Genomic DNA, 26,003 nt, shown 5'->3' with positions numbered 1-26,003 from the left:
CCACTTTTTTGGTTGTCAATTTCAGAAGGTGACATTTTTGGCCTTCTTCCCAGGTGCTAGAGATGTTGTCAGTTTGAAACTTGTAGCTTCTTAAATACTGACTCTACCTTCTAATTAGAAAAGACATCTGAAAACATTGGAGTTTTCTGGGTTGCCTTCTCCAAACTAAATTAGAGTCTGCTGAGGAAAAGAAAAAGTGGAGAAGAGAAGAAAAATGGGCAGTTCCTGCTGTGGCGCAGTGGGTTAAAAATCCAGCTGCAGTGGCTTAGGTCACCTTGGAGGCATGGGTTCAACCCCCAGCCAGTGCAGGGGGGTAAAGGATCTGGCATTGCTGGAACTGCAGCTTGGATTCCATCTCTGGCCCAGACACTTCCATAAGTGGCCAAAGAAAGAAAGAAGGAAGGAAGGAAGGAGGAAAGAAAGGGAGAAGAAAGGAAAGAAGGAAAGAAAGACTGAGTGGATATAGTAGAGAAAGAGTCATAAAACTGGAGGCAGATCAGGGTCTGGGCAGAAGAGACTTTTTTTCCTTACCAAAGCAAGTGGTTCAAGACTGGCTTTAAACCCCCAAAGCATCTCTTCAGCCCAGTGAGCCTCTATTAAATGCATTTACTTTGTCTGATTACTTGCTTTTCAACAAAGTCAACATGCTCTAGAGTTTGGTTTCCCAGACTCAGCTCTATTGACATCTGGGGCCAGAAAAGTCTTTGTTGCTGGGCTGTCCTGTGCATTGGAGGATATTTAGCAACATTCCTGGCCTGTACCCACTAGATGCCAAAAACATCTCTAAATTCTGACCAGCAAAACTGTCCCCAGATTGGGAGGGGCGGGGCGTGCATAAAATTGCCCTTGGCTGAGAATCACTCAATAGAGGAAAGTTGGAGAGTCAGATTTAGGTTCTAATTCTAGCTCCATCCCTTACAAGCCTATGACACTTAAAAAATTATGTGTATATTTACACACATATACCTGAGTCTTATCAGCAAATAATACTTATCTCAAAAAGTTGTTTTGAGAGTGAAATGAAGTGTGTGCAAAGCGTATGTGTTCCCAACAGGTGCTCAGTAAGCATTTGCTCCCTCCCCATTCCAGACTGATTTATTTAACCAATATTTATTGAGTCTTTATGCTGCATGCTAAGGGTACAAACAGAAAACAATTCTTGTCCTCTGGGAGGTAACCAGCTCCAAGAGGAGACAGATATGCAAATAATGGTAATTAGACCCAGTGCATTAATAAAGTTTCCCCAATCTTACAACCTGACCCTCTTTTTCATTCTTTTCTTAAGAGTTAATGACTCTCCACAAGCTCATCTGGCCTGCCTCCTGAGAGAGGAAGGGGCCGGTGAGTTGGAGCCTGAAAATGAGCGGCAGGTCATTTTGAGCCAAAAGGACAGGAGGACGCTCAGCTGAGAAACAGCACAGGCGAAGGCTTAACAGCGTGGTGATTGCAGGAAACCACGCGTTGCGGGAGGCTGAGCAGGAGAAACGGGCGAAAGATGGAGGATGCTAAGGAATTTAGACTTTCTCTTGCAGGTCACGGAGCCCACTAGGAGGCTTTTATCAGGCGGGTGACAGGATCAGTCTGCTTTGGAAAGCACACTGTGGCAGGAGTGGGGAGGATAAATGAGAGACGCAGTGAAGGGCAGGAGGGGTGGGGCACGGAGACCGCGCAGGAGCCATCGATTCCAGATAACAGATAATGAGGGCCTGAACCTCGGGAGGCGACAATGACAATGGCAAGATGCCAGGAGGCTCCTGGGACGTTAAAAGGGAGAGCTGACAGGATTTCGTGACTGATTCAATGGCAGGGCAGGTAGTAAGTGAAGAAGAAGGAATAGGAGGTGATTATAACATTCTGGCCTAGAAAATTAGGTGGATATGGATGGCACTTAGAAATGACAGGCACCCAGAAACTGCTCCCTTTCTCTTTCACAGCTGCCACTGTTGACACTGTGCAAAGAAGCTCATTGTCCCCAGCTCTCACTTGACAGATTCAGGTACAACTCAGTTCAACGAACCGAGGAAAGTATGTGGCACATCCAACAGCTCCATGATAGGGATTACTCCTGTTTGTCTTTGCTTGGTTCTGGGAAAACCCAAGGAAAATATCAGTGAGTAAGAAATAGTAACTGTCCCTAGGGAGTGCACAGTCTAGATGGTACAGACACACAAAGGAGGAATTACTCTACAATGCGATCTGCATTGTATAATAGAGGTGCTCAATCAGAGAATGTGTCATGAAGGTCATCATTAAGCTGAACAGGAGACAGGGAAATAGACGAGAGATTGAGAAGGAACATTTCAGCCAAGGAAACAGCAGGTGCAAGGGCATGAGAGGTGGTGTGATCCGGTATGACTGGGGTGATCCAGTAGGGTGGGATGAGGTAGAGGATGACACTAGAGATGTAGGCCGGAGCCCCATCGTGAAAGATCTGGTGAGCTAAGCCAAGGATGATCAAAAGTGCAATTAATCACACAGTGATTTAAGCAAGGGTGTTTCCAAGAAAGCCCCCAATGATTACCCAGTATTAAAGGACCACAGGTAAGGTAACAAACATCTCAATACCTGGTATTAAAAGATAAACTGAGGAGTTCCCATCATGGCTCAGTGGAAACAAATCCAACTAGCATCCATGAGGTTGCAGGTTCAATCCCTGGCCTTGCTCAGTGGGTTAAGGATCCAGTGTTGCCATGAGCTGTGGTGTAGGTCACAGATGTGGCTCAGATCTGGCGTTGCTAGGGGCTGTGGTGTAGGCCATTGGCTACAGCTCTGATTCAACCCCTAGCCTGGGAACCTCCATAGGCTGCAGGTGTGGCGCCCCCCCCCCCCCCCCCCCCCCCCGCCAAAAAAGGAAAAATAAATAAATAAACTGAAGTATAGTCAACATTTTATTTGCACAAATACTGGTTGGAATTGGGCAGCATCAAACTGGAGCACTCTACTGACAGGAGCTAAGGGAAAAACTTTTCTAGAGAAGAGGTGGAAGCTAAGCAAGGAAATAATTTGACTGGCTATAGCTTAAGCTGTTGTATTATTTGAAAAAGGCTACTTGGTTGTGTGTGAGTAGCGGTCTTCAAATTTTTATTTCTTTGAGGCATTTATGGGCTTAAGTTTTGGGCTTGCTTATGCAGGCTGCTAAGGTATTAGAACCAACTCAGTCTAAGGGCCTTCTTGTTTAACTTAACACCATGTTCTGTGCTAGCTTTGTCCAACTGATAGATGGGTGAAGTGCTCCCAAGCACTTTATTCATTTAGCTTTTTTAGGGCCGCACTCGCAGCATATGGAAGTTCTCAGACTAGGGGTAGAATTGGAACTGCAGCTGCCAGCCTACACCACAGCCACAGCAACGCCTATACCACAGCTCATGGCAACACTGGATCCCCGACCCCCTGAGTGAGACCAAGGAGGGTTGTGGCTTCGTTTCCACTGAGCCACAACTCGTCCCAAGCACTTTGTATGTGTTTTGTGCTAGCAATTGTTAGACTGAATTCTAATCCCCTTCCCTCCGGTGTCCTCTACTAGGGCACTGTGAGTTCTTTGAAGCAAGCCTAGCCGAACGCCTAGGACAAGGCAAGCTCTCAGGAAATGTTTACTAAACGAATGGGTGAATGAATGATCTGTTGGACCACTTTTCCCCGAAATTTCCTACCTTCTACCCTGGAGGGTCCATATTTAAAGGATAAGGGTAGTACAGAGGGAGGAGGAGTAAATGTGGCTCTGGAAGATAAGGGCTCTTGTCCTGTCTCATGCACTAATTCTGACCTTGGGCAGAATGCATATATATTCTGAGCCTTCTGGTCCTCATCTGTGAAAACAGATTTAAGACAATCTTCACATCTCGAGATAACATATGGAAATACTTTGTAACACTGCTCAAATTAGCTGTTTATATATATATATATATTTCATCTTCCTTACAAATTAACATGTGCTCAAGTCAAGAAAAAGAGGTTGGGAGTTCCCATGTGGCGCAGTGGTTAACGAATCTGACTAGGAACCATGAGGTTGCGGGTTCCATCCCTGGCCTTTCTCAGTGGGTTGAGGATCCGGCGTTGCCGCGAGCTGTGGTGTAGGTTGCAGATGTGGCTCGGATTCCGCATTGCTGTGGCTGTGGTATAGGCGGGTAGCTACAGCTCCGGTTGGATCCCTAGCCTGGGAACCTCCATATGCCGAGGGAGCAGCCCTAGAAAAAGCAAAAAGGCAAAAAGGCAAAAAAAAGAAAAAGAAAAAGCGGTTGAAGTCAAAGTTATTCCACTATAGGTCAATAAAAAGACTAATGTTAATTGCATTTTTCTCTCTTGGTCTTTTTTTTTTTTTTTTTTGTCTTTTGGGCTGAACCCGCAGCATATGGAAGTTCCCAAGGTAGGGGTCGAATCAGAGCTGTAGGTGTCAGCCTATGCCACAGCCACAGCCACAGCAATGCAGGATCTGAGCCGTGTCTTCAACCTACACCACAGCTCACAGCAATGCTGGATCCTTAACTCACTGAGCAAGGCCAGGGGTCGCACCTTATCCTCATGGATACTAGTCAGATTCCTTACTGCTGAACCACAATGGGAACTCCAATTGTATTTTTCAACTAGCATTCGTATTCTACTGGATACTGTGAATTACGTTCTGGTTGCTCCTTGCTCACCCCAATCGTTTATATCCCCCTTCCTGCGGAGCTCTTTCCTATCTCAGGCCCTTTGCACTGCTTTCCACTCAGCAAGGTATGCTCTTCCCCAGAACATGAATGTCATGTCTTTGCTTCCTTCAGGTGTCTGCTCAAATGCCACCTCAACATGCTGTCCCCAACTGCTTTAGCTACAACGGCACCCACCCCTCTCCTCCTGCCATCACTCTCTACTTCCATAGTTTGCCTTATTTTTCTGTAACAATTGCCACAATCATATACTTGGCTTATTCTTTGCCACCCATAAAGATATAAGCTCCATGAAGAGAGTCTTTGCCGCACTCAGAGCTGTATCCACAAGGCCTAGAACAGTGTCTGGCACATAGAAGATACTCAGGGCCTTTGGTTTAATGAATGACATTTGGTAAATAATTGAAGTTTTTCACTGTACTCCTCTGTCATCATATGCATGAAGGACCTGCAAAATATGCAATTTGAACCAGAAGACCTACTCTTTTTATTAACAAGCTCTTTGACCTTGGAAACTCACTTGCTTCTGAGCCTCTATTTTCTTATCTGTAAAATGGGAATAGTAATACTGTCTACTGCCTCATTTTACAAATCACAGAATTATGTGGAACATAACGGGGACTCATACAGCATTTTATTCTCAGGGCACATGTTTCTATCTTTACTGTTAACTCTTCAAGAGCATGGACCTTGTCTTTTTCATCCATTACATGACTTGGCATAGGCCTGGATCTAAAAATAACCGCCAGAAGAATGAAAAGCAAAGAAGGTTAAAAATTCCCTGTGTGAAATCACTGAGCTTCAAATATTCATGCTCCAAATTATCTTTAAATAGTCACTATATGTGTCATTTCACTTTATATAGCAGATGGGACAAGTAGAAAAGTGTCTGAGCAGCTAGAAATATTCTCATTTAGTCTGGTTTTTGTTTGGGATAATGAATAGGAAAGCTTGTTGTGGCTAAATGAATGGTCCTCCTGGATCGGTGCTGAATAAATGCTTGTGCTGTTCTGATGATTCCGATCCAGGCAGAGGACATGTGCTTCCATCAACAGAACACCAACCCTTGAATGACCCCCTCAACACAATGGAGAAAAGAAGTGCTGTGTAACTTAGGGGCAAGAGCCAAAACTCCACAGCATAGAGTCAGCCAATGTACGATAGGAATTCACAAATACAAAACTGTCAGGCCAGAATCAAACATCTGGAAAAATCCATGCATGCAGTTTACGTGTAACTTCTAACTACTACTAACCACTACTAACCAGCTCAAAATCAGAAGGAATAAAGTTTATATTAACAGGTCATTAAAACAATTATTTAGTAAAAAAAAAAATCAGGTCCTTTTCCTGTATCTTAGGAAATTGGGAAGAAAAGGCTTAAGTATAGATTCCAAAAGGAGCTCCTTCTTTAAAGGATTGTAGGAGTTAACATTGTGGCTCAGTAGTAACAAACCCGACTAGTATCCATGAGGACGAGGGTTTGATCCCTGGCCTTGCTCAGTGGGTGAAAGGATCCAGTGCTGCCATGACCTGTGATGTAGGTTACAGACTTGGCTCAGATCCGGCATTGCTGTGGCTGTGACAGCTCCAATTCCACCCCTAGCCTGGGAATTTCCATGTGCTGCACCTGCAGCCCTAAAATAAATAAATAAATACATAAATAAATAACTGTAAACAGATGTTAAAGCTGGGGAGGCGATAGGAAATGGCTTGTCCTGTGCTGGTGTAAGCACTGGACACTCATTTGATTCTTACAATATTATCATATGATCATCCTCATTTCACAGGTGGAAAACTAATTTATCTAGATAAAAGGATTTTGCCCAAGGTTACACACTGGGATTTGAACCTAAACTATGTGAATCTGCACTCTCTTATGCTATTCTATCCATCTAGGACACAAATTTTAATGGTATGAATGCACACTGCAGAATGTACACTGTGGAGCAAGTGAAATTTAATCATCATTTACCATTTGGAAGTCCTGGTCACGTAATTTCCAGAGCTTGATTTACAAATAGATGGGCTAGGGAGTTCCTATCATGGCTCAGTGGAAATGAATCTGACTAGCATCCATGAGGATACAGGTTCAATCCTGGCCTCAATCAGTGGGCTAAGGACCTGGTGTTGCCACGAGCTGTGGTGTAGGTCAAAGACGAAGCTCAGATCTGGTGTTGCTGTGGCTGTGACATAGGCTGGTGACTGTGGCTATGATTCAACCCGTAGCCTGGGAACTTCCAGATGCCATGGGTGAGGCCCTAAAAAAGCCAAAACAAACAAACAAATGGGCTAAAGTGGTTCAGCAAATCAACCTCTTAGACCAGGCTATGGAAGGAAAGGGCATTATGAAGTCAGCAGTAGCAAAGAAATTATACAATTTGGTGAGAGGGTATGGTTACAGAAGGGGATAATTAAAGATGTGGAATTATTAAAAGTTTGTGGATGACAAAACTTTTGCACAACTGCAAAAGTAAGTGCCTACAAGATTAAGGACAGGAGTTCCCGTCGTGGCGCAATGGTTGACGAATCCAGCTGGGAGCCATGAGGTTGCGGGTTCGGTCCCTGGCCTTGCTCAGTGGGTTGACGATCCGGCGTTGCTGTGAGCTGTGGTGTAGGTTGCAGACGCGGCTCGGATTCCGAGTTGCTGTGGCTCTGGCGTAGGCCGGTGACTGCGGCTCCGATTGGACCCCTGGCCTGGGAACCTCCATGTGCCACGGGAGCGGCCCAAGAAATGGCAAAAAAAGACAAAAAATAAATAAAAATAAAAATTAAAAAAAAGATTAAGGACAAATTGATTGGTAAGATATTTGTCAGAGTCAGTGTTGAGTCCCATTTATTTGGCAGCAATCTTCATCTGCTGCATCTGGACACTGGAAAAATCCAAAACATAGTGGACATTTAGTCAGGCAAAATTCACTTCAAATTCTAGCCCTTACTCATAAGTCATTTAATCTTTGAGTCTCTTTGTTCACCTGTAAGATGAAAGTACACATACAAATTCTCAAGTGTTGCTGTGAAAGTTAAAAGAAATGGCAGAAAGGGACTCCAAATCATTTAATCATGAAAAGCCAGAACTTATCCTCAAGATATAAAATCAGTCAATCATTTGTTATTGGGGGAAAGGGGTAGATAGTGTATAATCTTTTATTTGGAAAACTTTTTTTTTTTTCTGTCTTTTTGCCATTTCTTGGGCAGCTCCGTGGCATATGGAGGTTTCCAGCCTAGTGGAAGAATCAGAGCTGTAGCTGCCAGCCTACAGCACAGCCACAGCAACGCTGGATCCGAGCCTCGTCTGCAACCTACACCACAGCTCACGGCAATGCCAGATCCTTAACCCACTGAGCAAGGCCAGGGATCGAACCCGAAATCTCATGGTTTCTAGTCAAATTCGTTAACCACCAAACCACCAAGGGAACTCCTGGAAAACTTCTTAAGGATGATGACTACCCTGTTTCCTTAGAAAGAAGACAGATTTGCACAAAAGAATTGTTCATTCAACTTTGATGGCTGGTAAATATCTTTAGCTCTCTTTGTTTAGAGGCTAGGGAAAGATCCAAACTCCTTCATTATGGATTATTTATCATCTCTCTCTTTCAGGGAATATTTGAGATCCGTGAATGTCTGTTCTTCAAAACCAAACACAAAATAACTGGAGAAATCTGAAAATGGACAGGATGTTAAACTATATTAGGTAACAACATTATAGTTTTGTAAGAAAAGACTATCTTTAGGAGATGCATGCTGACCCATTTTGTGACGTTCAACAATGTTTGCAATTTTGAAGGGGTCAGAAAAAAAAAGTGTAAATAAAAATTATATAAATAAAGCAAACATAGCAAAATGTTAATTGTCGAATTCAGATGGTAGGTATATGGGTAATGTTTAAAACTGCTCATAATAAAGCACTGAGAAAACAAACAAACAAGAGGTGGCATTTAGGGACTGTCCCACGTGAAATTTTCCATCTTTTCCTTTCCATTCCCTGTAGATGATTGAGGTGGGGGTGGAAGAACAGAAAACAGCCAGACAGAAGTTCCCCTTGTGGCTAGGCAGAAACTAATCTAACTAGCATCCACGAAGACATCAGGTTTGATTCCTGGCCTCACTCAGTGGGTTAAGGATCCAGCACTGCCATGAGCTTCAGTGTAGGTCACAGATGCGGTTCGGATCCTGTGTGGCTGTGGCTGTGGCACAGGCCTGCAGCTACAGCTCCAATTCCACCCCTGGCCTGGGAACCTCCACATGCTATGGGTGCAGCCCCCCAAAGACACACACATACACACAAAACAGCTGGAGAAATAACTGTATACCCAGCCACAAGTCAACTAACTAAAAGACAAGTTCTATAAAACTTTTGAAACAATGTTCTATCACTTACAGATTCATTCAACCAGATGGTGAGAAGTCAGTAACTGAAATACATAGTTTTAAGAAAGATACTCCTTTGTGTGGGGGACAAGGAGGCATATTAGCCTTTCCAGTGGACCTAACCAAGGGAATTTATCCTGGGATATTTAGGGACCCCAATTCAAGGACATTAAAGCAACTACAGAAGAAAATAAGTTATACAGTCCCTCTGTTTAGAACACAAACCATCTTGAGGACTATCCTTCATATGCTACTAATTAATGCTTATCTGTAAATGGGTATATTGATCCTAAGAGGTGGCATAAGAACAAAAAGAACCATATAGGAAATAAGCCAAAATGCTATACAATTTTTAAAGTGTTATTAAAGGATTAATAAGCCAAAGGATTGCAAGTGAAAAGAAGACAAAAAGAGACTTTACAAAACTGGAAAACAAAAATGAATTAAAAAAACAAAACAAAACACAAGAGACCAAATAAAATCGTTTCTTGAGTTAATTTACTAAATGTATTGCAGCATATGAGGCAAAATACACTCTGCATCTTTTAAGAAATGCCTGCAATTCTTTGGTAGAGATTTTCTTGCACAGCAGGATCTGGAATTGAAGTTCCCTCCAAAGATCCCAACAGAACTCCACTGACTTCTAAGACTGTTAAGAGAATGATCTAAAATGTGGAAAATGTTTAGTCTTATTTAGAATATTAAAAATTAGAAGCAGTCTTGGAGTTTCCGTTATGGCGCAGCAGAAACAATCCAACTAGGAACTCTGAGGTTGCAGGTTCAATCCCTTGCTAAGTGGGTTGAGGATCCAGCGTTGCCATGAGCTGTGGTGTAAGTCGCAGACATGGCTCGGATCTGCTGTGGCTGTGGCTGTGGCTATGGCCAGCAGGTGTAGCTACAATTCGACCCCTAGCCTGGGAACCTCCCTATGCCGCTGGTGTGGCCCTAAAAAGACAAAAGACAAAAGACAAAAAAAAAATTACAAGTAGTCTTAAAGGTCTAAAAGAGGAAGAATGATGCATTTACAGTGTGAACTTCCATTGATGGAATATTACTCAGCAATTTCAATGTAAGTAGGAAGAATAAGGCAAAGTTTTTAAAGAAAGAAATGAATAATAAATAGACTTATGATTATTAAAAAATTAGGGAGTTCCCGTCATGGCTCAGTGGGTTACAAACCTAAATAATATCCATGAGAACACAGGTTCGATCCCTGGCCTCAATCAGTGGGTTATGAAAGGATCCAATGTTGCCATGAGCTACGGTGTAGGTTGCAGACATGGTTTGAATCTGGCGTTGCTGTGCTGTGGTGTAGGTTGGCAGCTACAGCTCCAAACCCACCTCTACCTGGGAACCTCCAAATGCGGCAAATGCAGCCCTAAAAAAGAAAAAAATTAGTGAGGAATGTCAAAAAGACAAGTATATTGGAATGTTGGAATTCTATTTGTTTCCTACTCCTTTCTCCACCAGTTCTACCAGAAAAAGAAATAATAATTATCATTACAAAAGAATGAGAAAAAAAAAGAACACCGTGGCTGCAAGGCCACTAGCGAATAGTCACATACGAAGATAATATTTAATACGGGATATGAGACTTCGATGTTATAAGAAAGGTCACTGTCCCAACAATTAATTGTCTCTGCTATTTTCACCCAAACAGCAAACCACACAAAGTCATTCTTCCCTTCTAATGGTGGGCCCTAAAAGATGTCCATCTAAGACGTGCTATCAGTAGTAGCATCCTTATTTAGGGCCTGTCTAAGCCTATTCTCAGAGGCTTTTTAGGCCTGAACTAACATGAAATATATTACTTCTCTGGAGTTTTTTTTTTTTTTTTTAACTATGAAAGAACAGTTGTTAACTACTCATCTTTTAAAATCAAAACCATAAAATCAAACTCATACATTGCTACTGCATTTCAGAGTGTTAGGGAGTCCCCAGACTAAGTGGGCTACTTTTTTTTTTTTTTAAGTGTTTTTTAGGTTGCTTGTTTGAAACTCAGAAAGCATTTTTTTCCTAAAAATATCATAGTAATAAAGTAAAGGGATATGGCCACTAAAGCCTCATTTCCACAATCTCTTCCTCAATTTCCACATCAAAGAGGCATGTGGCTTGGCTTTTCGGATGATTCTTGTGTTTTCCAGGAAGCTCTCATGCAGGCTTCCATTTCTATTATGGAATTTTCACAAGCTGGGAAATACTTCACTAACAATTTAATTTTTTATCACTTAAAATCTACTAATACTCATTTTACAACACAGATTACACGTGATTAACTTAAACTCCAGATAAAAAATACTTTCTATCAATCAGAAAATTAAAACCAAAGAGTTAAGAGTTCCATGGTGGCCTAGTGGTTAAGGATTCAGCCTTGTCACTGCTGTAGCCTAGGTTCCATCCCTGGCCTGGCAACTTCCACATGCTGTGGGCATGGCCAAAACGAATGAACCCTCCAAAGGGGGATAAGAGAGTACTAGAGTACTAAATGTCCTAATAGGCTGTCACCTCAAACATCAAAAGCAAGATCCCATTTTAAAATATGTTAAAAAGCTTAAAGACGGACGAGTTTCAATTTAATCCTTTTTGCGTAAAACTAAACAGTAGTCTAATACCACTGGGACTAAGTGCTGAAAAATGAAGTTATAAAACAAACATATGAAACATGATTACAATTTAAATTATTTGGATTCTTTATCTTTCAAGCCCCCACTTTTAATAAAAAATAACTTTCCCCAACTTAAGCAAGTTATACTATTTAACACTTTATAGCTAAAAGCTGTACTTTAGGAACATTTTATAAGTTATCAGGAAAGCTTTAGAAAGAAAAAGTGGGGGTTAAAAGACAAGACAGCTTCAGACAGCACCAGAGTATAATGAAACAAATACTGGCTTAGATTTGAGTATATTCCTCTATTTTTCTACAAAAAAACCTTGACCATCTGATAATTTCATCAGCCTTTCCATTTCCAAACTAGTAGCTTTTCCTTCCCATCATGTTCCAGATAAATTTTCTACAAAAAACCCTTGACCATCTGATAATTTCATCAGCCTTTCCATTTCCAAACTAGTAGCTTTTCCTTCCCATCATGTTCCAGATAAATGAGCCCTGAGATCTCCTAAAAAGTGGACCTCAATTGAGTCCCTTTTATAGCTAAGGCAAACATTCATTTAAATTTGTTGGAATAGTATTTTATACTCCTCACTGAACTTTCACTAGAGGGCTTAGAATGCTCAAATGTTTTTTGGGTTTTTTTGTTTTTGTTTTTTTCTTTCTCAAAAGCTCTCTCTGGTCCATTCAGAACAATCAGAATATAATAGATCCAAGTCGCATAAGAACTGGAGCATCTCTATCAGTCATATTTGGTTGTGTCTGCCCAGGGTTTCTTCTGGTAATGGGAAATAATTTGAATTAGAATATAACAGTTGATAAGGAGGAAGAACAAACCAGCTAACCAGATGAAAACAAAGGTGTTCTTTCCTTGAAACTCTAGAACATAAGCAGGAGCCAGCCATAAGGCCTGCCCTATGAACCATAACATTAGAAGGACCACAGCTCTTCTCCAAGACATCCTCACTAGTGGCATCACAAGGGGCAATAGGCAGAGGTACCAAAGAAAGTACTGGGAGGTGCAGACTTTGTTAAATGTCACAAAAATGGACGTATGTAGAAAACAACAAAAGACAAGGTCTCTGTAATACGCGAAAGACACTGCTAAAAGCAAGATTAACTGTGGCAGGAATGCAGCAATTCCCAGGGGAAAACTCCACTTGCTCTCTGCAGTCAAATATAGCATGTAGAAGTATGGAGAGAAGTTGTGGCGGATATCCCGTCTGGTCAGGTGATACAGGTAGGTGTGCTCCAAAAACTCCCAACCATATTTGTAGTAAAAACCGAAGCTCAGGGCAAAAAATGTAAGTCCAGCAACCGCTGCGAAGAGCAGCACAGCCCGATTACACAGCCTCTTCAGGAATTCGAACAAGCGAGCGTGGAAAGAATACCGGGATTGACGGAGGTCTTCTTCACGGTCTCGTTCCGGGAGTAAGTGGAGGGCTATAGGAAGGATATAGGTCACCGGATACATCTTCAAATGCACTGCGAAACCATAGAATACAGCGGCACGCGCGACGAATTTTTTTTCTATTAGGTACAAGGCCATAAGCACCAGGGAGGCGACGATCGAGTCCGCATTGCCTCGGCTGGACACCGCCATAGGTAGAGGGTTAAGAAGCCAAAAGACACAGTAACCGCAAGCCTGACGTTGGCCCAGCCCCTTAAGCAGCAGCAGGCGGTATAAGAGGAAGGCGGTGAGGAGGTCGAAGCTGATGAAGAGAAACTTTCCAAAGAGTTCACTAACATAGATGTTGGGAGTGAGAAGCCACCCCAGCAGCGGTGTGTAACGGTAGGTCGCCCTCAGGTAAGGGGAGTGCCCTTCCGTCACGAAGCGCGCGGCGTCCGTGAAGACCTGGTAGTCGATGTCTGTGTACTTCACGAGCAGGGTCCGGTCCTGGAAGACCCCATAGAAAATCAGGGCCACTCGGGCAAGGAAGGCCACACCAAATACCCCGGAGGGGGACACCCGCAGGTTCAGGAACCACTCTCCCCAGTGCGTGGCCGAGCCCATGGTCTGACTGCACCACAGCAGCGCAGCCCCAAATCCAAACTGCCTTAAAAGGGACATCCGACCCTGGCTTCGGTTCCTTGTCTCACACTATTCGTACATCGCCTACCAACTAGGCTGCTGAAACATCTCCTACAATCTCCTACCGAAACAACTGCCTAGCGACCACTTCCGGCAGGAAGGCCCGCCCCCGTTTTGCTTCCGGTCGCACGGCGGGCGGTGGGTTTTCAGTGGCCTAGCGGGAGAATTACCTTCCTCTGGATTGGCTGTCTCCCTTCCGCTCGTCCTCCAGCGGGGGAGGGATTTCCGGTCCTTGAGAAAGACGACTTCCGCTTGTCAGGAGGGCAGGCCGGGGGTGGTGTTTTTAGCGAGTTCCGCGAGCGTTATTTGTGAATGTCCCCCGCCTCTCACGCCTACGTCCCCCGCCCCAACTCCCTTTACAGACTGACCCCTGAAGCGGAGCGAGCTTCTAGCTGCATACCTCAGGCCTGGGTCGGAGACCCGCGGGTGAAAAAACATGAGTGAAGGAAAAAAAACCTGTTCGGTGTCTCATGCTTTACCTAGCCCTCTCAAGGGTAATAATCCTGGGGGGCGCGGGGAGGCGAGTTGTGGGCTATGAGGGGGCGGGATAGGATGAATGGAAGGGGGTCCGGAGTGTATGCAATGTAGGGGACATACTTATAGGTTGATAATATTAGTTTTTTAATCTAAATTTGAATTCAATTGGGCAGCCTGTATTTTAACCGGCTGCCCTTGGTGGAGGGATGGGAAGGGAGAACAGGCATTTTCATAGAGTTCTTAAACTGCCATACCCTCAAGCCTCAGGGTCGTTCTATTTGCTATTCCTTCTGTAATCCTTGCCTTCCCCTCCCCTGTCGCTCCTTCAGGCCTCAACTGTTGACTCCTAAAAGCATATCCTGCTCTCAGCTCACTTTTTCATCACGCACTCAGATGCCATTCCTCTCCACTAACTGGGGGTAAACGGAAGAAGGTGGAGAGGCTGTCAGCTCGCTCACGCAGACGCCCCTGCCCAGTATATGTGGAGTCCTGTCCAGTGCCTGCTCTCCCACTGCTCCAAAATTCTCTTTTGGAGTGAACATTCCTATATTATAATTTGTTACTGATAACTGATTTTTTTGTTTCACTTTCCAGTTTTCCATCAGGAGACGTTGCGTTCTTTGAGAATAGAGATTATCTTGTTCTTTTCTGTACTTCAGGACGTAACACATGACCAGACTTGTAGTAGGCACTCAGCAAAACCTGAATTGATATTTCGATTTTTCTCTTACCAGAATACCTCTGGAGTGGCATTCTTGGGGTGTTCCCAACTCTTCTCTTTCAAATATCCTTTATCTGTCTCAAGTTCTGCCCTCTTCTCCAGTCCCCCTACTTCCATAAGTTTCTCACCAAGGACCTTAACCCTTTCCCTTCTGTGGGCATTTATTCCACTTATAGTCTGCATTGCAGAATTGCTGTGTTTACTTAAGATTGTATTCGTAATCCTTTAAATAAGATTGTAAGGGTTTTGAGGTTAGGGATTATAGTTACCCTTAATTTTAGTTACTCATAACTGAATGTGCAGTGTTAGGCACATGGTAAATGTTCAATAAATACTGGCTGACTGACTTACTTGATTTTACACATTGATCCTTCTTCCTAGGGGAAGTCTTGTAGACTAGCATAAGGAGAGTAGATGACTCCATCCAGTTTGTACATTTAGCTCCCAGGACTACTTTCCATTTGTTATATAATTTACATTTATCTTTTGGATGAACCATGTTAAGCTCACACATTGTATATTCATATTCTGATATCTCTTTGTCTTTATATGTGCCTTCGTATAATTATATGCCTTATATTGATCATTACTTTTTTTTTTTTTTTTTGCTTTTTAGGGCTGCGCCTGTGGCACATGGAGGTTCCCAGGCTAGGGGTCGAATTGGAGCTGTAGCCGCCAGCTTATGCCACTGCCACAGTAACATCAGATCTGAGCCGTGTCTGCGACCTAGATCACAGCTCACAGCAATGCCAGATCCTTAACCCAGTGAACGAGGCCGGGTATCCAACATGCAACCTCATGGTTACTTGTTGAATTTGTTTCCGCTGAGCCATGACAGGAACTCCAATAATTACTTTTAATGATTTTTTTTTTTTGGCAGCACAGTAGCCATATATACAATGGTGGCACATCACCATTCAAATAATGATGATGATGTTGATTTCTGATACCCAGCTTTGTTGAGAACTTATTTACAGTGTGTCAGTCATTGTGCTAAATACTTATCATGTAAGGTAGATATTCCCTCTTTCACAAACGAAGAAATCAAGGCTTAGGGAGATTAAGTAGTTTTCCTAAGTAACATGGTCAACTAGTGGCAGAGCTGGGACTCTGGCCCAGAATATTCTTAACTACTATGTGGCTAATCGGCAAATAAAATGTTGATGATGAATTCTAATTTCCCTCTCTGCCTCCTCTTGATCTCTTGCTTGAGTCTTTCTGATACTCTCTCACTATGATCCTACCTCTGATTTATTCTTTTCCTCTGCCAGTGATAGATAAGTGAGGGTTAGTCCCAGAAGGTAGAGGATATGGGAAGTAGATGTCTGGGGATTAATTTAGTAAAGTTTCCTCTGTCTGGATTGATCTAGGTAGTATAGCAGAAGGGTCTCAGCCAATTTGTCCCTATAGAGCTTATCTAGTAAATAGGAGAGAGGCACCAAATTTAGGCAGATAAGGAAACAGTAAACAATGAGTCAAAAGAAACTAAGCTTAGATAAAAATGAGATGTAGATAGTGTTTGTGGGCCTGAAAAAAGGACTGGAGTCCAGTAAAATAAAGTGGGCAGGGAGGGCCAACTTTTGTTACTATTTCTAGGCAAGACAGAAGAATCACAGTGTCCCAAGACCTCATGTTGAACTTTTTGCATTGGGCTTAGTGGTTCTATCTTCTCTCTGAAAGAACTACATTTTCTTCAGTTGCTCAGCTGTGCATTATCTCCTGAACTAGCACTTAAAATCCTTCCTAATTCTCCCTTTCACTATCTGCCTCTAGGTTTCTATTCTTTTAAAGCCAGTGGCTAGGGGTACACACACATGCATACCTTACCCCCAGCATCCTTAGCTAGGACCTTGGCCTTGGTTGCCGTGCTCTGTCTCTCATTAGCTTTTTAGATCACCCTCCATCTTTTCTGCTGTCTTTTGTGCAACATCACACAGTCTCCCTTGCCCTCTGACTTCTTATTAGAAAAGGCACTAGCAGATCTTTGACAGTGATTGGGTTCCTCTACGTAAGGCTAAGCCTCCTGCTGAAGCTAGCCCTCTCCGTAGGCCACAACTCTCACCAGGTTTCAATGACGGTCCCATCAGGTTTGAAACTGGTAAAGCCTTCCTACTGTTGTAGCTCCCTGGGTGCTTCAACAGCCCCTGTTGGTTTATTGACCCTGCCTACACCTTTGAAAATAATCCTCTCATTAAATCCTGTCCAGTTAGCTCTTTGAGTGTCCCCTCTGCTTCCTCCTGGAACCCTCACTAAGTCAGTCACTTTTTTCCCTAGGTTTTGTTTATATTTCCTACTTTGTAATTTCTTTTGAATCTATCCCTATTTCTTTTTGTGCTCAGCATCCTGCACCTCGGTCCAGACTTCAACAACTCAATTTGATAATAGCATTGACACCTTTATTTGATTAGGATCCCCCCACACATCTTTTCCAAGTCTCTTAGAGGTTTAGTTCATCTAAATCTCAATTCTCTCTCTCAATTCTACTGCCAGATTGATATTCATAAACCTTGGGACAATGCCCAGGTTCCAAAGCAACTTGTCTTTCTTAGATTAAGCTGAGCCTAGGTCTAAACTTTTTTTTGTAATCATTTAAAAACTGAGTTTGAAAGGTATTTGCCAGAGGATCCTAAAGTTAATGAGAGTAGGTGGAGTTCCCTTTGTGGCACAATGGAAACGAATCCAACTAGGAACCTTGAGGTTGCGGGTTCAATCCCTGGCCTTGCTCAGTGGGTTAAGGATCCAGCGTTGCCGTGAGCTGTGGTGTAGGCTAGTAGCTACAGCTCCAATTAGACCCCTAGCCTGGGAATCTCCATATGCCTCGAGTGTGGCCCTTAAAAGACAAAAAATTTTTTAAAAAATTTATTTTTTTAAAATAAAGTTAATGAGGGGAAGTGTGGGAAAGGAGCTGGGGGAATGGATGATAGCAATAAAGGTGAAGGGCCTGGCTACATGATTAGAAGTTTTTCCAACACAGCCTGATTTCCACCTCTTTTCCCAGAGGTAGGCCAGGGAGTTCAGACCTTATTAATAGAATTGGTGTCCATTTCTAAAAGAAGCTAGAGTGCAGAGCAGAGGTTTAGCCATTTTATTTAGTAACTTGTTCTGAACAGACAAAAATACCCCCCGCCCCCAAATCTCACATGTCTTTTCTCCTAGGTGTTTTCTCCTAGGTACATTAGTCTTAAATGCAGTGAATGGGAAAACCATCTCTAGAAACTTGTGCTGCAGTAGAATTGGCCATGACCAAGCCCGGAGCCCAGGCTAACTTTACAGCAAAGGTGATGTGTTATTTTACAAATGAACTAGGTTAACTAGCAAGAGTAAAGGGCCAGGGTAGCAGCCTTGGGAGGGGCAGTGTCCCTGGCTTGCAGCAGTAGTATAACTGGCTTCTGTTCTCTGTGCAGGCCTCAGAGAGCAATCCCTGAATGCCTTCCTAGCTGACAGAGGTTGGGCTGGGGGGGTTGGCAGGAAACGAAGTGAAGCACAAAGTAGGGATTTTGGTAGCCTCTCCCCATCCCCTAGGGCAGCTGGTACCCCCGCTCCTCATTTTCATACAGAAGTATCAAAGCTAAAGCACCACGCCCTCCCCCATACCCAAATGCTAGGATTGGGACTTCTCTAGCATAGAGGGCATTCTCTTTGGGCTGCTTGCAACCATATAGAAAGCTGGGCCTCTCCCTTGGAACTGTCTTGGGCCCAACAGCTCTTTAGTCTTGGCATTTAGATTCTAGGGTTGAGGCTTTCCTTGAGTGCCTCCCACACACCCAAGTGTTTAGCCTCTCATTTAATAGCCATCACCCCCAAGGGCTGGAGCTGCAGTTGGCCCACCCCTGCGGAGGAAGGGGAATTCCAGTGTACTTTAAGAGAGGACACAGGGTTGTTGGTTTTTTTTTAAGTGCTACAGTGACAGGACCATGCTGGGAATGGGAGCACCTAGCCTAAGTAGTAGACGCTCCGAGATTTCCATGGATGAGCGTCTCCCTCCTTATGTTGCTCTTAACTCCCTTCTTCCTGGTCCTATCAGCAGCGCAAGAGTTTATCAGAAGCCTCAGTGGATGCTTCTAAAGAGCAGCTTACACCCCTCCCTCTCCCGTCATCATACCCAAAAGCCTTCATCACATCTCTCACGTCCATGTTGAAACCAGGATCGCTGGTTGTAAGTCTGGGAATCTGGGGAGTCCTCCCCTCAAACCAGAGTAAGATGTCTGCCCCCATGCTAACCTCCCTAAGTACTTTCTCTCTGTACATTCAGTATATTTGGTCCTATGTACATCTATATACATCTCTCTATGTATATATATTATCTCTGTTTCTCCTTCTTAGATAAACCTTTCATATATATATCATAGCTTAATGCCCCAAACCTCCACCTTCATCTTGTCTGCTGGCCCAAGAAGACTCAAGGGTTGTTGATTTCACTAGGTCCCCCAGCACTGCCCTTTCTCATATTCACACCTGAGTCTCCTCCCCCATTGGTTGTTCTGCCCATCCTCTGAAATCCCCCCCACTTAAGATCTGTGCCCAGTGCTCTCCCAACTTCCCAAGCCATGGTTGGTGCAGTTAGGGATCTGTTTCTCACCAGACCTGGCTGCTTCTAAAGCTTGCCCAATAGCCTGAAAGATGATTTCAACTCAGGAGATGGAGCTATAGTCCAAAGAACCATTGGCGGGTGGGGACACTGTTCTCTGACAGGGCTTAGGGGAGAATAAGCCAGGTTGTATTAAAAGGAGACTATGATTTAAAGTGCAATTTAGAGCAATGTCTGGGATCATGGAAGAGAATCAAAAAGGGTAGGTCAAAAAGCATTCTCTTCTCATTTTGTTATCCAAGAATCTGAGTAGTCTGGAGGCTTAGAATAGACAGCAGGGGAGCAGGAAGAGTTCATTTCCCTCAGGAGGGAAGCAGCTCCATGCAGAAGAAACTAGATGGAGGATAACTTGCTAATGGATAAGAACACACACACGCACACACACACACACACACTCTGCAGTGCTTTTTGCTCTTACACGTTGAAAGAAATCAGTTGCATATAACATTGAAAGTCGAGAGCCCAGAGCTGGCTCTTTGCCTTCTGTTCTCTGCCTCAGATTTTCAAGTTGTTCTGGTTCTTGTTTTCTTGAGAGCTAAGGAGTAATGGTGGGGGTTACATTAAGTGAAGAATGAAGGATCTTCATTTTCAAGATATAGTTAATTAGTTGAGGTCAAGGAGAGATCAATGTAAGAGGATCTTGTGCAGCTGTAGTAAATGGTGACCCTGGGTCCAGCCTCCAGAGTTGCTGGGTTTCTCTGAAAGGCTCTGCACACAGATGCATGTACACATTCTGTGTAAGTGTGTGGCTTTTGACAACTGGCTGGTCCACATGGAATAAACTGACACTTGATTCATACAGGGATTCCATGCCAAACCATTTGGGATGAGGGAAAATGTTCCTTGGTACCTAAGTGAGACCAGGAAGCACTCTTGGGATGTGGGGCTTTGGAGAAATTTCTGGTGCCCATACAGCCTTCCTGACCAACCCTACCACAGTCCCCTTCAGGGAACAAGGAATAGCCTGAGTCTGATCTCTTAAAGTATTCCTTTTAAGTTGCTGGAAACTGGCTTCCTGGCAGAGGAGAGATAAGACTAATGTTCATTTTATACCAAGTCTCAGGAATGGCTGAAGGAGACCATGGATATCTGATCAGGAGATATAATTTCCTTTCCTCCCAGTACTGCCTGACAAAATAGCTGGCACTTTTCAGAAGGGCATTGGAGGGGGGTGGGTAACAGGGCAAGTAGTGTCTGCCAGCCATGGAGTTCTGCCTCTGTCCAAACCTTAACAAAGCATCGCCAATTCCCAGAGGCTCAATAGGCAGTCCGGAAATCTGAGAATGTACTCATCTCATTTGGTGCCGTTGGTTTAACTTTCCTGGGGACTCTGTGACCTGTGAGTCTAGTTTTAGTCAAACATCAGTGTTAAGAGAGGAAGGCCCTTGCATTTTCCCTCCCTTCCTCCAAAGTGGGGGTTAAGGGGAGAGTGGGATGGGCAGGAAAGAAACAGATAAGCCAAGAACCGTGTAGTCTGGAAATCTATTTCCAGACTTTTCTATGGGGCCCTGGTGCTGGACTTTTTTCAGGGGAACATATGGGTGTGGATCATCCCATTCAGAGGATACAGGGAAACAGCCTCCCAGGGATGCCTGGTGAACAGGTTCAAGGTTTTAGATGATAGCTCTGCATTAGTCACTCCGCATATGAAGAGTTCAGTATCCAGGTTGGGTAAAGGTGTGGTGGCTGTGCCTGTATGCTTCATATTTCCCGGGGTCAACCCCAATTCTCTGGGAGCAGAAGCACCTGTGTGAGTACTGGGTATCCTAAGAGAGGGTCCACTTGAAAACCCGGAAAGAGGAGAACAGTGGTGACCAAGGTCCTAGGTTATAGGCGTTAACAACAGAAATTAAGGCCACCATGAAAAACCCTGGCTTCTTTCAACAGGGCTTGGTAGAGACTCCGGGATAAATTGATTCCAGATTCCTATATTTCTGAGGGCACAGACCCTAAAGGGGCCATCAGAGAGAGAGTCTTGCCTCAGGGCCCTTGCTAAGTGGAAAGATAGAGAGGGAGGGGCTCCAGCCTCAAGGCACTGAACTTTCTGGTGGTGGTGGGAGGTAGGGGGGAGTCTGTCCTTCCAGCTGCGTGGTCCTCCTAATGTGAATCTCCAAGCATGGCTGAGGCCTTCTAAGCCACTTCAGCCTAATCTTCCCTCTCCTTCCCCCATCCTGGCTTAAGGGGGGTGTGTTCTTTGGGGTGGACTTGGGGTGAGGTGAAGGGAACCATGGGAGGAAAATTGAGACTCCAGTTGGCCTCCACTACCCACAGGCCATGGGTTAAAGAAGAGGGAGTGGAGAATGGGTGCTTCTGGGGCTTTCCAGTAAGCCTGGGTAATACCTCGCACCCAGGTGCCCAGGGAGGAAGAGAGACTGGCGGGATGGGGAGGCGGGAAACCAAGCCATCAGACGTTACTGATGCGCACACTGAGGGCGCCGCCCTCCTTCTCAGCTTGCTCCCTTAACGACTCCTCCAACTTGAGCTTTTCGGGGTCTCCGTAGCGGACAGTGCTGTCACGGAGGCCACTAGGAGAAGCCACTTTCACCACCTGGTCAAAAAGGCTGAAGTCTGCTATGTACTTGCCACTGGCTGACAAAGAGATGGCAGGTGTGAACTCGTAGCCCCAAAGGATCTCCTCTGGCAGGTAGGAAGTGCGCACCTGGCAGGTGGCGCTGGTGGATTCCACTGTCCCACTAAGGATCAGCACCAGCTCAAAGTCACCTTCACCACTGCGCAGGGGGAGGTCTTTCAAGGGACTGGTCTCATCTACCACGTGGTAGAAGGTAAGGGGCAGAATGAGGAAGGGGCTGTCAGAGGCCGTGTCCACTTGGAAGGTCACATTGACCTGGTTGAGCCGGATGTTCTCACCCTCCTTGGTCTGGTGGGTCTGAAGCAATTTGCCTGTCACCTGGCAGCCAATGAGGAGGCTCTTACGCATGTTGGCAACCCGGATCATAAGGCAGGGCTTCCCGTTGTGGGCAGCCACGACCGCGTGCTGGCTGAAACGGATGGTCTCCGCTCTCTTCTTGGGCCGGGCAATCTTTGCCAGGAAGGTACCCGTGATGAAGATTTCCAGGATGGTGGTGAGCACCAGCTGGGCAATAAGAAGCACGATGGCCAAGGGGCACTCCTCGCTGATGTAGCGGAAGCCGTAGCCAATGGTGGTCTGGGATTCAAGGGAGAAGAGGAAGGCCCCCGTGAGCGTGTGCACCTGTACCACACAGGGCGTATGGTTGGCCGGGGGGTCCAGCTCCAGCAGGTCCCCATGGGCCACAGCTACCAGATACCACACAACGCCGAAGAGGAACCAGGTGCCTGCAAAGGTTGCAGAGAAGAGCAGAAGCTTGTACCGCCACTGCATGTCAATGAAGGTTGTCCACAGGTCCTTGAGGTAGAGGAAGCGCTTGTCAGCAATGTGCTCCATTCTCACGTTGCTGCGACCGTCTTTTGTCAGGACCCTCCTCCGTCGTATCCCTGGGCCCATTAGGGGCCGGCTTTCTGTCTGAGTGGTCTGGCTGTAATACACCTTGGCAACCGATGTCATCTGGAGAGAGCAAGACAGCAGAGTAAGCGTTAGTGCAGAAATCCAGCCCCTAGCCACCACCCAGTGGGAAGGAGGATGAAACATTTATTTCTGTGCCACTGGTTTGTTCTCTTAGTAGCAAATATTTACTGAGCCCTTGCTATATGCCAGGCACTGTAGAGCAAGATGCTGGTAAGTCAGAGATGAATCTGACATCATCCTTGCTCTCCCAGGAACTCACAGCCTAGTGAGAAAGACACATGTTCAATAAACAAACAATTGCTATACAGGCTGATATTTGTAATTCTTAGAAGAGGCAGAGAAGTTGAGGGTGGGCGTGAAACGAAACAGGGCTCTGCAGGACTCCATTCACCACAAAAACCAGTTCTGTGAAGATCTCCAATTCTGAAACAGGATCCCTCCCCCCACCCCCACTCCCACCCATGAATGGCATCAGCAAGAAAAACTATCCTTTTGAGATCCTTCCAGGCCAGTCCCCCTTAACACACACATGCCCTTAATTTCTCTGTTCTCTCCCCTGCCTCCACATCAGTTCTGACTGGTGATCCTAAGATACTTGACTCAGAAGATAGCAGAAACTCCCCGTTCTTCTGCCCCTCTAGATATTCTCTAAGCACGCAGCCCATTTCACAATTTTTATCATCATCATCATCATATCACTTATCTGGGGAAATTCAGTCTGGTTAGGGTCTGGGGGGCTTGAAAGAGCAGAGACAGAACCAAGCAAAAATAGACAAGCAATGATGGTGGGAAAACGTCATACTGAAGCTTCCTGGCAGCCCTGGAACATGTTCCCAAGGGCTGGGAGAAATGCCAGGTTGCAGGTGGCAAAACTGTCTTGACTGAGTGAAGCAGGAGAGGTAGGCGTGTATATTAGTTTATGGCTATGGCTGCTAAAGTTCAAGTTCAGGATTGCTATTTGTCCTGATAGTAGAAAGTGGGACAAGGCTCTGAAATAGGAGACAACTCACCTAATACAAAGTGCCTGGCACTGCTGCCAAAGGAGCAACTTGTACTTTTCCAGCAGAGAAAGAATCGTAATCACTTGAGCCCTTGGACTTCGGACCTGATGGCCAGACCTGGGAAGGAGCAGGTAATACCTGGGGAGTTGGAATCTTCTTGGAGACCACAGAGAAGCTTATCACATTCTCCTCCCAAGAAGTCTGTACCATGGCAATTTGTTACCCTCCTCACGCTATTTCCAATCCTGTATTCCCCATGGCCTTATCCCTGGGAAACTAAATTGTTTGGGTTCATTCATATATCCACCCAAGTAGACATTAAATTGGAAAGCACCAACAGACGAGAATCCCAGAATATTCAGAGGCTACCAGAAGCCCATTTTAACCACCCACTTAGAACTTCCATCCACATGAGACTCCTCAGCCAGACCTGGATGCCACCTGCGTCCCAATATCCTTGGCTACTTTGGAGCAGGTGGGAAGCTCTGTAATTCTGAAGTTGGAAAATTTCTTATTTAGAGCCCAAGTAAAGCCCCAACCAGTACTTAGTAGGATTAATATTAGTAAAAGAAACAGGAGTTCCCACTGTGGCACGGTGGGTTAAGAATCTGACTGCAGTGGTTTGGGTTGCTATGGAGGTGTGGGTTTGATCCCTAGGCCAGCACAGTGGGTTAAAGGATTTATCATAAGGTTGTAGCTGCAGCTCAGATCCAGTCCCTGGCCTGGGAATTTCCACATGCCATGAGTGGGGCCAGAAAACATAAATAGAATAATAAAAGTAATAAAAAAATGAAATGGCCACTACAAAGTTTGCACTGTATACCATTTAAAGTTTACATGTTAGCATATCTTCTCGTTTAACCCTCATACTCTTGAAAAGAAATGAAACCTATAGGAGATTTTGAGGAACAAGGAAACCTAAAGTAGATTCTAGAGAACAGAGGAAGTGCTAGAAATTTGTGGATAATTGAGAATGACTTTAACTATCAAAAATAAAAGGGAAGTACATTTCACAAACTACAGACAAACAAGTAAGATATCAACCATAGGTAAGCTTCTTGGAGTTCCCATCGTGGCTCAGTGGTTAACGAACCTGACTAGTATCCATGAGAACATGGGTTCGATCCCTGGCCTTGCTCAGTGGGTTAAGGATCATGGCATTGTTGTGAGCTGTGGTATAGGTTGCAGATGCGGCTCAGATCCTGCGTTGCTGTGGCTCTGGCATAGGTTGGCAGCTGTAGCTCCAATTTGACCCCTTGCCTGGGAACCTCCATATGCCGCAGGTACAGCCCCAAATAGACAAAAGACAAAAAACAAACAAACACACAAAAAAACCATAGGTAAGCTTCTAGAATGGAACTTGGGCAGGGTTCAGGAAAGGCAGTTAGCAGTAGACCCAGCATAGGGTTACTAAGAACAGGTCACATAAAGCCAACATAACTTCCTTCTATAACAAGGTTACTAAACTGACAAATCAGAGAAATGCAATAGAGAAAGTGCATCTAAGCAAGATTTTTGACAAGATCTCTCATTATGCCCTTGGGAATAGGATGGAGAAAAATGAACAGAATGCTTCTCTAATTAGATGGCTTAAAAAAAAATCAGTGTTAGTGGTGAGTGGATAGTGATAGTCTGGAAATCAGTTTTCTAATGATGTACCAGAGAGCTTTCTCTTTGGCCTTGCCCTAGTCGATGCTCTTAACGCTAATTTTATTCAAAAATATAGAACACATGGCCATCAATTATGCAGATGACACAGAGCTGGGACGGATTGCAAATGCAAGGTCTGGGACAGAATTAGGATCCAGAAGGAGCCAGATGAGTGGGCCAAATCTAACAAAAAGGATAAATGTTGGGTTACGTATTTGGTTCCAAAAATTACCTGAGCAGATTCTGCATTGGAAAGATGTAACGCAGTAAGCAGAACCCTGAAAATAAATTTAAGCATTTCAGCAGAAAGCAATCCAGTGTGAGTTATCTGTGTGTTTTGGTTGC

At 44.5% G+C, this 26,003-nt stretch overlaps 2 protein-coding genes across 2 annotated transcripts in view; both read right to left on the bottom strand.

Annotated features, from left to right (window-relative positions):
* Window positions 1-10,570: 10,570 nt before the first annotated feature.
* On the bottom strand, window positions 10,571-13,839 carry PIGM (phosphatidylinositol glycan anchor biosynthesis class M). The gene has a single exon (XM_047784182.1). The coding sequence runs from the start codon at window positions 13,693-13,695 to the stop codon at window positions 12,367-12,369; it is 1,329 nt and encodes a 442-aa protein (XP_047640138.1). The 5' UTR covers window positions 13,696-13,839; the 3' UTR covers window positions 10,571-12,366.
* Window positions 13,840-17,984: 4,145 nt separating this feature from the next.
* The window catches only part of KCNJ10 (potassium inwardly rectifying channel subfamily J member 10), a 35,440-nt gene continuing 27,421 nt past the window's right edge, over window positions 17,985-26,003 (bottom strand). The window contains exon 2 of the mRNA XM_047784183.1: window positions 17,985-23,046. Coding sequence (XP_047640139.1) covers window positions 21,907-23,046 — 1,140 coding nt within the window. The 3' untranslated portion in view covers window positions 17,985-21,906. The remainder of the gene's footprint in view (window positions 23,047-26,003) is intronic.

This window comes from Phacochoerus africanus, chromosome 6 (assembly GCF_016906955.1).
Source record: "Phacochoerus africanus isolate WHEZ1 chromosome 6, ROS_Pafr_v1, whole genome shotgun sequence".
Classification (NCBI taxonomy): domain Eukaryota; kingdom Metazoa; phylum Chordata; class Mammalia; order Artiodactyla; family Suidae; genus Phacochoerus; species Phacochoerus africanus.
The sequence above is the reverse complement of the archived record's forward strand: the minus strand, read 5'-3'. Positions and strand labels throughout refer to the sequence as shown.

Excerpts from the sequence above, each read along its gene's own strand:
- PIGM (XM_047784182.1), bottom strand. The coding sequence starts at position 13,695 with ATGTCCCTTTTAAGGCAGTTTGGATTTGGGGCTGCGCTGCTGTGGTGC.